The sequence below is a fragment of the Schistocerca nitens genome, chromosome 10, assembly GCF_023898315.1.
Source record: "Schistocerca nitens isolate TAMUIC-IGC-003100 chromosome 10, iqSchNite1.1, whole genome shotgun sequence".
In the NCBI taxonomy this organism is placed as follows: Eukaryota; Metazoa; Arthropoda; class Insecta; order Orthoptera; family Acrididae; genus Schistocerca; species Schistocerca nitens.
Genome location: NC_064623.1, coordinates 216,542,463 through 216,554,853, shown reverse-complemented (window position 1 = coordinate 216,554,853; position 12,391 = coordinate 216,542,463). Strand labels below are relative to the sequence as shown.

Here is a 12,391-nt window from a genome sequence, read left to right as displayed (position 1 = left end):
TCAATAGCAGATTGTTCATTGGTGAACTACTCACAACATTGAAAACTATGAACCCACATGGTAGCATGAAAGTGTCACTTGTTTTCCAAAATACCATAACTAACATAAGCAAATATACTAGATGAGTTGGCATATCCATCTATATTCTTAAATCAGAATAAGCTGTCTTACACAATGCCAAATTCAACGGAAGGACAGCAAAATGTTGTGCTTGCCATACAGCTTGGGATGTTCGTCACTGCTTTCCCTGGTCATTATCGGTTTGAAGAACATTCTAGACAGTTCGAGCAAACGATTTGGCCACCCATGAAAAATGTATGAAACACAAAACGACAGGTCTGTTCGTGCGCAGAACCCTGCACCAGCAACACTTTCGCTATTATGGATGGCTTAGAGGCAGAATGGCTCCGTATTTCTGCAGAGTACTTCCAACAACTTGATGAGATCATGTCACGTCTAGTTGCAGCAGTACTCCGAGCAAAAGGAGGTCCGACACGGTATTAGGAAGTGTCCCTTGAAGTTTGTCTCCTGAATGCAGTGTTATATCACACTGCCAGCTTCACCGAAATGTTGGGAGATAAACAGCTTGTGTCCACTCTTGTTTTATTTAGTTGATGCTTGTTTATTCAGTAAACAGTTGGATGGTAAAGAGAAGCCTGACTATTGGCATGACATACACAATTACTGGAAGGTTTCCCATTATCAACGTGGTTGGTATTATGGTTTCAAGAGGCTGATTCCATGCACATTTTTCAATTGTGATCGAGCTTACTGAAAATCGAATACTTTCTTCTTTTTTGGGGGGAGGAGGGAGGGCGTGGTATAGCGATCATGATTACCAGGTATATAGTCATCCTGACAAATGCGTGTTCATGTATACCATAGATACTGTGTATCATCATGTATTATAATAAGATACGAAATGAAAAAAAAGAACAATATAGGAAGCTTCTAGGTTAGTCCTAGTTGCAGACATACTTTGAGATAACCAAACTGCATGTTGTTCACCAGAATAATAGTGCACCACAAAAATGAAGATAAACATGGCGGACATTGTGAATAAAAAGTTCGGAAATTAAAAATGTGCTTATGCTTCGGAAATAAAGTGGTAGTGCGAAGTCCAGGACAGAGGAGAGGAAATGCAGATGCCAACAAACTGCAACTAGTTACTTATTTACCTAACAAACATGACGTGAACTGTTTGATAATCTAAACACATCAAAAGTATCGTTCTAGCTCCCATTGAAGATGCATTAGAGTAAAAAACTAAAAGAAAGGGCGAGAAACGGCTGGGAGAAATAAATTACAGTGCAGCAAGAAAAGGCAGTTTTATTCACAAAAAAGCCCTGTTCAGCTGGAGTGTGTAATAGTCTACATTAATTTGTTCATTTATTGATGTGATGCTGAGTCACATGGAAATGCCTAAAAGCTTGCACTGACAGACGCTATCCCACTAAAGCGTGCTTAACAATATTTTAAAAACCAGTGTTAAGAAGGAAAACGCTGCTGCCTCATACATGTTGCTGCGATAGGTATTGTGAAGTCATGTCATGGTAAGACTAAGTAAGCAGAAAAACATTTAACCAGTCAATCTTCCCGTGGTGAATATGCAAATGGAATGGGAAGGAACCATAGTACGTGGTACAAGGATAAATACGCTCTGCCACGTACTTCACAGTGGTTGCAGGGTGTTTCCATAGATGTAGATGTAAGCGCCCATTCAGAAATGAATAGCTGAGTTCCAAATTAAGCATCGGGCTGTTCACTAGTACAATGATTCTGTTTCAATGGAATAAAATTTATGATTCAGTAAATAGAGTATGATACAAGCTGTCCAGTTTAAACATATAATAATATGAAATTTAATAAATTGTGACATAGTTGAGAAATTTAGTGGCGGTATGGTAACTCAAAATGTTTTCTGTTTGCGGTTGTTGGTACCGCATCCGAATGCACGTAACTGCTTTGTTCAAGTGCGCGCGCATCAGTAGCCATGTGGATTCCACAGCAGAACCATGTTTTGTGTGCTTTCTCCAGCGAAGCTAAAGTTTGTTACACTGGAAAACCGTCGTTTTCGGCGTATGGGCTCCATCCAACTGACTATGTTCCCACTTAACATAACAATCAAGAAATGGGAAGCGGCTTGGGGAACCTGGGAGTCTGCTTTCGATGTTGGCCTCCACACCAAGCGCACAGTTGCAGAGGCTACAGTTGAATTAATCTGCACGTTCTTCCGGCAGAGTCGGCAGGCAGTTAAAAGTTACCTCGTTCGACAGCACTCGATGTTGTCCACAAAAGGTTGCACCCATAGGTGTAGTAACTGCAGCTTTGTTGCAAAATCAAGCCTGAGGACTGACTGCGGCGGTAGGCATTCGCTAAGACAGTACTGGCACAAATGGATGGACGAGGCTACGTTGTACACTTCCAGCGCTGTAAACACGCACAATTGCACATAGGGGGAGCTGAATCCACTCCCTCTCCCACACCACCTAGTGATTCACTGTGAACATGACTCTGTGAAAGTGAATGTGTGCGATAGTTGAAGGACAAGGTTATAGGCCCATTCTTCTTCATGGAACTTATAATTAAATGCAAGAACATATTTAGACATGCATGCTCTGCCACAACGTCCTCGTGACATTATTTTCCAACAAGATGATGCATCATGCCATTTTGTGAACATTGCAAGAGACTTTTTGGATCATGAGTTCCCAGATATCTGGATTGGGAGAAGTAGTTGAAACATTATGCCACTTTTTTCTGTAAGGGTTTATCAAAAATTTAGAGACACCAGCTGCATGATGTACCAGGCCTGCCCCAACACATTTGTGCAGCCGTCACAAATCTTATGCCTGCAAGACACTCCAAGAAAAGTTGGATATAGATTAGATGTCTCTCAAGCATATTGAGGTGAGAGTAGGGTAATGGCAGTGCTGGTGCATTTTGTTCATGCAAGGCACATACATTCAGGGCAAACCTGTTGGTTTGCTGATTGATTAATGACTCGCTGGGTGTTGATTCATGACCTCCCTGGGGATAATCTGTCCTGTGAAATGCTCCACCCCTCCGCTTCCACCCCCCACAACTGTCTAGGAAATCTCCATCGCCAATACAAGCACACATTCGATGTTAATTGACTAATTCATTAAATTGATGAATTAATTACCTCTCTCTTCTTAGAAAATTGGCAGGCAAAAGACTCAGTCTGTGCAGAGCTGCTGGAAACGAAAAGAGATAGGGTAGTTTATTTTCTTTATTTGAGTGCTACCTGGTCGGAAATTGGCAGGAAAGGCTTAGTCTCTCGCCTCCTCATCCCCCTCCCCTCCCTATCTGGAAACTGGCGGAAAACGCTCTGTCTGTGCTGAGCTATTGGACTGGAAGGTGCAAGCATTATCTTCTCCAACCACTACATGCCTTACTTGTGTAATTACGCAGATGCAGATTGCAAGTGTTGTCTTGTTGGAAAATTTTCGTGTGTTTGCTCACCTTGACATGGAGTGATCGACTGAGCTAGTGTGCAGTGCCACCACATCCCACCCCCTATCTCCCCACACCTCCCAGAAAAATTGCTAGGAAAAATCGCTGAGCTGGTGGACTGGAATGATCCCACAACAGGAAATTCAGCTACAGTGTGGAAGGTATAATAATATATTGTTTATTTATAAAATCCAGTTTTTTATTTTGTGGGAAAAGCTCATCATTCTTGCTTTTTATTTGATTTTGGAAGGTGCATCAAAAAACAAAGTAATTAAATACAGAAATAGATCACTGTTTTTCTGATTGCGCTTGGAATACTGTCCTTAAATCGATATCAAAATGTATCACTGCTGTTATTTTCAGAACGACAGACTCAGCATACAGGAAAGTCAAAACAACCGTCAGTGATATTAAAAATAATGGTCATGACATTAAGAGTGCAAAGGGAGTTCCACTGTTAAATGCAGAGGAGAGAGTGGATAGGTGGAAAGAATACATTGAAAGCCTCTATGAGGGGGACGATTTGTCTGATGTGATAGAAGAAGAAACAGGAGTCGATTTAGAAGACATAGGGGATCTAATATTAGAATCAGAATTTAATAGATCTTTGGAGGACTTAAAATCAAATAAGGCAGAAGGGATAGATAACATTCCATCATAATTTCTAAAATCATTGGGGGAAGTAGCAACAAAACGACTATTCATGTTGGTGTATAGAATGTATAAGTCTGGCGACATATCATCTGACTTTCGGAAAAGTATTATCCACACAATTCCAAAGATGGCAAGAGCTGACAAGAGCGAGAATTATCGAATCAGCTCAACAGCTCATGCATCCAAGTTGCTTACTTGAATAATATACAGAAGAGTGGAAAAGAAAATCGAGGATGCACTAGTGAATGATCAATTTGGCTTTAGAAAAGGTAAAGGCACGAGAGAGGCAATTCTGACGTTGTGGTTAATAATGGAAGCAAGACTAAAGAAAAATCAAGATGCGTTCATAGGATTTGTCGACCTGGAAAAAGCGTTTGACAATGTAAAATGGTGCAAGATGTTCGAAATTCTAAAAGAAAAAAGTAGGGGTAAGCTATAGGGAGAGACAGGTCATATACAATATGTACACAGCCAAGAGGGAATAATAAGAGTGGACAACAAAGAACATAGTGCTCATATTAAAAAAGGGTGTAAGACAAGAATGTCGAGGTCAAGTCATAAACCCAGATCCTTACTTTGAAATTGACCAACATTCTAAGTTCAGAAAAGTTCATCAGTTTAAATACCTTGGATCATGTTTCAACAGTAAAAGTATTATAACAATGGATATAAACGAAAGAATAGCCTCAGGGTCAAGATGTCTGTACTCACTAAGCAACCCACTCAAAAGTAAAGCTTCGTCAATCACCACAAAGATGAAGATATACAACACTATCATCTGCCCCATAGCACTGTATGGTTCAGAAAGCTGGACACTTACAAAGAATGAAAGAGAAAAATTGAATGTTTTCGAAAGAAAAATCTGGGTACCTGTGTTGGAGAATGGCATGTGGAGAATTCTAAAGAACAATGAAATTTATGAGTTAATGAATGAACCCGCTATCATCAGAAATTAAAAAGTAGGAGACTGCAGCAGGCTGGACATGTGGCTAGAATGAAAAACAACAGAATCACCAAGAAAGCATTTGAAGGAACTCTCCAGGCAACAAGACCATTGGGCCGACCTCGTACAAGATGGAAAGATGACATACAGAAAGACATCACAGCATTAGGAATTTCCACAGGGTGTAGAGAGACTGCGAGAGATAGAAGGTGGTGGAAGCAGATCGTTGATGCAGCACGTGGTCTACAGGGCCTGTGATCACTGAGAAGGAAACCCCTACTGTTCAATCTGTGCATCGAGGAAGCAATGGTGGAAATAAAAAAAGGTTCAGGAGTGGAATTAAAATTCAAGGTGAAAGGATATCAATGATACGATTCACTGATGACATTGCTATCTTGACTGAAAGTGAAGAAGAATTAAATGATCTGCTGAACGGAATGAACAGTCTAATGAGTACGCAGTATGGTTTGAAAGTAAATCGGAGAAAGACGAAGGTAATGACAACACCAAGAAACTTAACATCAGGATTGACGGTCACGAAGTGGATGAAGTTAAGGAATTCCGCTACCTAGGCAGTAAAATAACCATTGACAGATGGGGCAAGGAGGACATCAAAAACAGTCTAGAAATGGCAAAAAGGGCATTCCTGGCCAAGGGAAGTCTACTCGTATCAAATTCGGCCTTAGTTTGAGGAAGAAATTTTTGAGAATGTACAGCTCGAATACAGTATTGTATGGTAGAGAAACATGGACTGTGGGAAAACCGGAACAGAAGAAAATCGAGGCATTTGAGATGTGGTGCTACAGACGAATGTTTAAAATTAGGTGGACTGATAAGGTAAGGAATGAGGAGGTTCTGTGCAGAATCGGAGAGGAAAGGAACATGCGGAAATTACAGATAAGGAGAAGGGACAGGATGATAGGACATCTGTTAAGACATGAGCAAATGACTTCCATGGTACTAGAGGGAGCAGTAGAGGGCAAAAACTGTAGAGGAAGACAGAGATTGGAATACATTCAGCAAATAATTTAGGACATAGGTTGCAAGTGCTACTCTGAGATGAAGGGGTTAGCACAGGAGAAGAATTCGTTGTGAGCCACATCGAACCAGTCAGAAGACTGATGACCAAAAAGAAATTGTGATCTGGAATTAGGGCATTGGGCGGTTTTTGACCTGCATGGTGGCGCCCGGACGACAGACACACACATGGCCGACTCCAAACGGGGGCTACTATTCTATACTTCATTCCATTCCTTGGTGATTCCACGTATTATTTCATGGGAAGCGAGGTTAGTGGGCGCTGACACGAACTGTACCCAAGTTGGGGGAGCTCCATCTTCTGGAAATTGATTAAATAAAGAATAAGCAGCAATATATATAATTGATATTGATTTGAATTTCTTGTCATGGGTTCCTTCCTCTCCAGCATAGACAGTCTTTTTGCCACCAAGCAGGGGGTGAGGTGGGACATCCTCTACTGGTGGCGTCATGCACTACCTCTGTTGACCCCTGCATGCCAAAGCGAGCACACATTCGAAAATTTTCTAACAAGACAACAACTCCAATCTGCGTCAGTGCTATTATGTAATTAGGACATGAAGGTACTGGATATGAGTCTTTCCCACCAAATAAAGAAATCCAAGCCCTGAAAACTGAATTTTATAAATTTATCCTTTGCTATGTAACTGACATTGATTTCAGTTTCATATCGTGAGCTCCTTTTCTCCAGCACAAACCAAGTCTCTTTCCCATCAGTTTCCAGATAGGGAAGAAGTGGGGGTAGTGGATGGGAGGGCAGGGGATTTCTCAGAGGGGGAGGGGTTAATTAATTAATCAGATTAATTAATTAGTCAATTTGATATCAAAAGAGTGCTTGTAGAAGAACAGATTATCCCAGGGGGTCATAAATCAATTAGCATAACAATAGGTTAAGCGAAGTGGAAGGAGTTACATGTAAAACCACTTAGCAGAATGATAGGTTAAGGTCATAAATCAATCCTCTGTTACAATTTAATTAACTTGCATATCAATTTGATATCAAAAGTGTGCCAGAACCACCATTACCCTACTATTGAGATGTGTTAGGTGTATAAAAAACATTGAGTTAACATACTTGTAGAAACATACCATCAATAAATATCTCAGTCATTTCTCAAGTAATTACATTTTATTTTGTTATATGTTTATGCCCAGACACCTCATATTAAGAGGAAGTTTGGAAAAAGAAAACTTAAACTTCACCACTTTTAGCGTATTCCTCAAGCACAAACTTATTGTTTCTAACTGGTCTGGGGTTAAATACTGTTGTATGAATAAGCAAGATCTCAATAATTCTACTCAATCTTTATAAACTTACACTCTGCACCGCAGTGTGAACTGATAGTGACTAGAACCTGCATTTAGTAGGCAAGTACCCACCCTACTGACTGAGCTATCCAGACACGACCTGTCTCACAGCACTACTGCCGCCAGTGTCTCCTACATTCCAGTCTTTGCACAATTCTCCACAATATCCTTTCCTCCAAGGGTGTTAGTCTAGCAGGCTATAGACGACAACTTCTGTGACCTTTGGAAGGTAGGAGGCAAGGTAATAGTGGAAGTGCAGCTGTGAGGGCAGGTTGTGTGTGGGTAGCCCAGACAGTAGAGCAATGGTCTGTAAAAGGCAGTAGGTTTCAGTTCTAATTAAAATTGTTGCTCCTGAATAATTCCTGGTACATCTTAAGACTTATCTCCATTAACAGGAAACTAAATTTTTATGAACAAACACAATACTGCCATTTTTTTGTGTGTAAGGTCTGATCTCGGATGTGCGGTCTGGACACACATTGCTGATACCCTATGCGACCACTGCCTAAGTAAAAACCACATTTTATTCCTGGAAACGACACCGCCTAAGTTTCACTTCAACCTAAAGACAACTACCAGCCAGAAATGAAATTGTAAAGTCTTCTAAGCATGAGTATATGCAGCACTCTTTCATACCGCTGAACAGACGAAGTAGCAACTGCTGTAGATAAGCAGTGTCACTCGCTTATTTCTGTGACGAGAGACTTCTGGGTAATAAGAAGGCCTTCGGAACAGTCCTGACACCAACACTACCTATTAGTTTGAACAGAAGGGATCTGTGAAGACCAGTTGAAATAGGAAATATTTGAGTTCTACAGCTACATTTGGCAAATTTAGTACATCTGATAGAGCAGTAATGGGGGTTCACATTTTCCTTACGTTTGACATTGCAGTAACGTCGCTATCAGTGGATGTGAGTTCGTATAATGTGAATGTTCGGAGACATCTGTACAAACTTATCTCAACAGAAAGGTGCCAATCCGAGGGTTGGAACTTAAATAGTGGCAACTATTTATTCACAACCGATACAAAGGAGTTACATGGCTGCAACTGTTACTGTCCTTCAAAGTAGTCACCAGCGCTGTGTAGAACCCGTTGCAAGTGATGTGGCAGGCGTAGTATACCGTTAGCAGAGCCTGTTTTGTTGATGGTGCGAATGGAGCGGTCTAAAGTTGTGGCGATTCTCGTGTACGACTGTGATGGTGTTACCCTAACGCATTACCTTCCTGCTCGGCAAACCGTCAATGCACAGTATTACTATGCGGCCAGCTTTGTCAAAGAAGCGGCGACACTTTCTGTGCAACCCATGACAGTGCGCGGGCGCATACAGCGCAAGCTGTGGCTGCTATGTTCAGTCGATGGGACTCGGAAGTACTGTACCACCCACCGTACTCCCGGGACTTAAGTCCTTGTGACTTTGATTTGATTACTAAGATGAAGGAACCACTTCGTGGCATTCGCTTCAGAACTGTTCGAGAGATTCGACAGGCAGTAGACCTCTCCATTTGCACCATCAACAAAACAGGCTGTGCTTACGGTATACTACGCCTTCCACACCGCTGGCAACGGGTTCTACGGAACGCTGGTGACTACTTCGAAGGACAGTAACAGGTGCAAACATGTAACACTTTTGTACCGGTTGTGAACGAATAGTTGCCACTATTTAAGTTGCAACCCTCGTATTTGCGGTATCAATGCATTATGCTCGCTATTTATAATCTTCTCTGCAACCCTGTAATACGCTGTGAAGTCATGGGGGTCATATGAGACATTTAGGGATGCAGTGCATTGTAATATAATTATTCTTTTTATGATTTTTCACTGTTTGACAAACTTTTCTGACACAGTTTTTCCGCAATTCTGCAGTATGATCCCCACTGGCGCGGAGGACAACAGTGCCGATGGCAGTGGCGGTTTGGCTACCAGGGTTGGATTAGCTGCAGGAAAAGCCAACATCGTACAGTGCACAACCAAGGCGGCTGTATTCTCCACGCACAAAACTGGTACACGACATCTTGCGTACAGCTGTGCCACCTGTAAGAGGAAATTTGCACATTTGCAGGACCTGGAAGAACACAAACATATAGACAGCCGTGAATTTCAGCATTCGTGCACCGTGTGTCACAAAACATTGAAAAGCAGCTCCACCTTGAAGGTCCACGTTCGTCTGCACACTGGTGAACGCCCGCATCGTTGCGACGTGTGTCAGAAGGCGTTCACAACCAGCGGCGCCCTGAGAGCACATTCACGTCAGCACACGGGTGAATGTCCGTACATGTGTGAAGTGTGTCACAAGGCGTTCAGGAGCCAGGGCACACTGTGGAGTCACTCGCGCCTGCATACGGGCGAACGTCCTCACGTCTGCAAAGTGTGTCACAAGAAATTCATCAGTAATAGCTGTCTGAAGAAACATTCGCGAGTGCACTCTGGCTTACATCAATTCACTTGTGACCTGTGTCTCAGCATATTCACGGAAAAAGGTCTCCTGAATATGCACTCACAACCTTTTATTTGCAGATTTTGTCACAAGAAATTCTTGTTTCCCAGCAGCTTGAACAACCATGTCCGTGTGCACACTGGGGATCGTCCATTCAACTGTTGCGTCTGCCACAAGACGTTCACCTTAAGTTCGATCTTGGTGCAACCCTTGCAGCTGCATTCAGGCTAATGCCCTTTTGGTTCTGACGCGTGCTGTAAGAGGTTAATGAGCAGACGTTGCATTATGACAAACAAAAGAAGTCTGACATTTTGGACATGTCGTAAGCCTCCTGTTCGTACAAATCGCGTTTATTCTGAAACGTGATAAAGTTGTGTCATTCCTGTTACCTATTGCGACTGACCGTCGTCACCAAGTAAACAGAGTTACTACAACTTTGTGATACTCTTCGCTAGACACACAAACCTAGAGGACACTGCATTAGAATGGGTGACGAGTGTAATTATGGCTGCACCAGAAATGAAGACGATAACGAAGTCGTCCTTACTGTAATATGTAAACTTAATATTGTAGCTTGAGCACTGCAATCCTAAAAGTACACTGACGGAAAAAAATCGCTACACCAAACAGTAATTAATGTAGAGGAATGAAATTTAGGGAATACATTTACTAAGTATATCTACGTCATTAACATTGCAAAAATGTTTAAGGTAAGCAAGAGATAATCCATTGCAAATATGAAATGCTGGTACATTAATAACAGGTGTAATCACAAGAGTGCTGAATGCAGGCATGCAAATGTGGTTTAAAAAAATGGCTCTGAGCACTGTGGAACTTAACTGCTGTGGTCATCAGCCCCCTAGAACTTAGAACTACTTAAACCTAACTAACCTATGGACATCACATGCATCCACGTCCAAGGCAGGATTCGAACCTGCGACCGTAGCGGTCACGCGGTTCCAGACTGTAGTGCCTAGAACCGCACGGCTACTCCGGCCGGCATGCAGATGTGGATGCATTGTGTTGCACAGGTGGTGGATGTCTGTTTGTGGGACGACGTTCCACGTCTTTTACACTTGGTCGGTCGTTAGAGGAACAGCTAATGCTGTTTGTGGGTGACGCTGGAGCTGTCGTCCGATGACGTCCCATACGTGCTCGACTGGAGACAGGTCTGGTGCCGAGCAGGCCGAGGCAACACGTCGACAGTCTCGGTTTCAACGGCGGTATGTGGACGAGTGTTATCCTGTTGGAAAACACCCCCTGGAATGCTGTTCATGAGCGGCAGCACGACAGCAGACTGATGGGAGCATGGCACAACCATCAGAGTGCCCCTGCTGTCACACAAAACCACACCCCTGATGAAAACTCCAGGTGTAGGTCCAGTGTGGCTAGACTGCAGACAAATTGCTTGCAGGCTATAGGCGGTCTGGCCCGTAGCTGTCCTAGAAGTACCGGTAACCGGCTTGTAACAGTTCGTTGTGTCACTGTAAGCCAACTACTGTGCAAATTGCTGCTGCAGGTGCAGTACGACGCGACAGAGCCACACGCCGAACACGATGGTCTTCCCTATCCGTAGTGCCACGTGGCCGTCTCTTAGATTAGATTAGTTTTTCGTTCCATAGATCTGTGTTGAGGAGATCCTCGTGGATGTGAAACATGTCACTTCCTTTTTTTTTTTTTTTTTTTTTCGACCACACATTCCCGTGACCACTACTGTCAGCAGTCATCTATAATGACTACATTCCTGTCAGGTCTTTCTGCAGTGCCGCAGAAGCAACATCCAGCTTCTCCTAGCCATATTATGCGACCTCTTTCAAACTCAGTGAGGTGTTGATAATGGTGTTTTTGTCATCTTAAAGGGATTCTTGAGTGACATCAATTCACAACGTCCAGTCTCACAGGTAACTAACGCTCACGAACGGTACAGCGTGTATTTAAAGCAAACCTGATTTTCATCCCCATGGTGGCACTACTAGCGCCACATCTGTGCGACTGGCTCGAAATTTGAATAGACATCATCTTTCAGACGTGTAAACACGCCTACCATCTTTCGTTTATGTCACACAACTTCTTCTTGGTGCTGCAATTATTTTCGTCAGTGTGATAGAAGTGTAATCTTAGTATAATAGCTATTTGCAGTAAGCTTATTATATGGACTGCAGTTTGCTTCATACCTTCAACCACAAAACTGCGAAATGTTCAAACTCGTGAAATATTCATCATAGCCAAAACTGTACTATGCCAAGTCGATTTAAAAAATATCATTAGTTCTTGTGCATTGTCCACAATCAACAGTATCAAACCTCTCTTGCCTTAGTAATAACAGATTACTTCAAGATGTAAAGAATTGCATAAAACTTCGATTTGGTTGCACAGCAATATCAACAGAAATAAAAATGTACTAATACACGCTCATAAAAATTTAGATGTTAGCACATTTTGTTCTGTAAAGGGTAGTTCAATCAGAAAAGCGCTTTAGTGGATAATTTGTGTTAGGCTAATATGTCAGCTGTTTCATCTGCTTGATCATGGTT

The 12,391-nt window shown here is 42.3% G+C and overlaps 1 protein-coding gene across 4 annotated transcripts in view; it reads left to right on the top strand.

Moving 5' to 3' along the window:
* Positions 1-12,391, top strand: part of LOC126210109 (zinc finger protein 501-like) — a 366,536-nt gene that overhangs the window by 139,081 nt on the left and 215,064 nt on the right. The window contains exon 7 of one of the 4 annotated variants that reach the window (XM_049939247.1): positions 9,287-10,506. The exons of the other annotated variants lie outside the window; for them this stretch is intronic. Coding sequence (XP_049795204.1) covers positions 9,287-10,088 — 802 coding nt within the window. The 3' untranslated portion in view covers positions 10,089-10,506. Of the gene's footprint in view, positions 1-9,286; positions 10,507-12,391 lie in introns of those variants that run through there. 4 annotated transcript variants of the gene reach the window in all.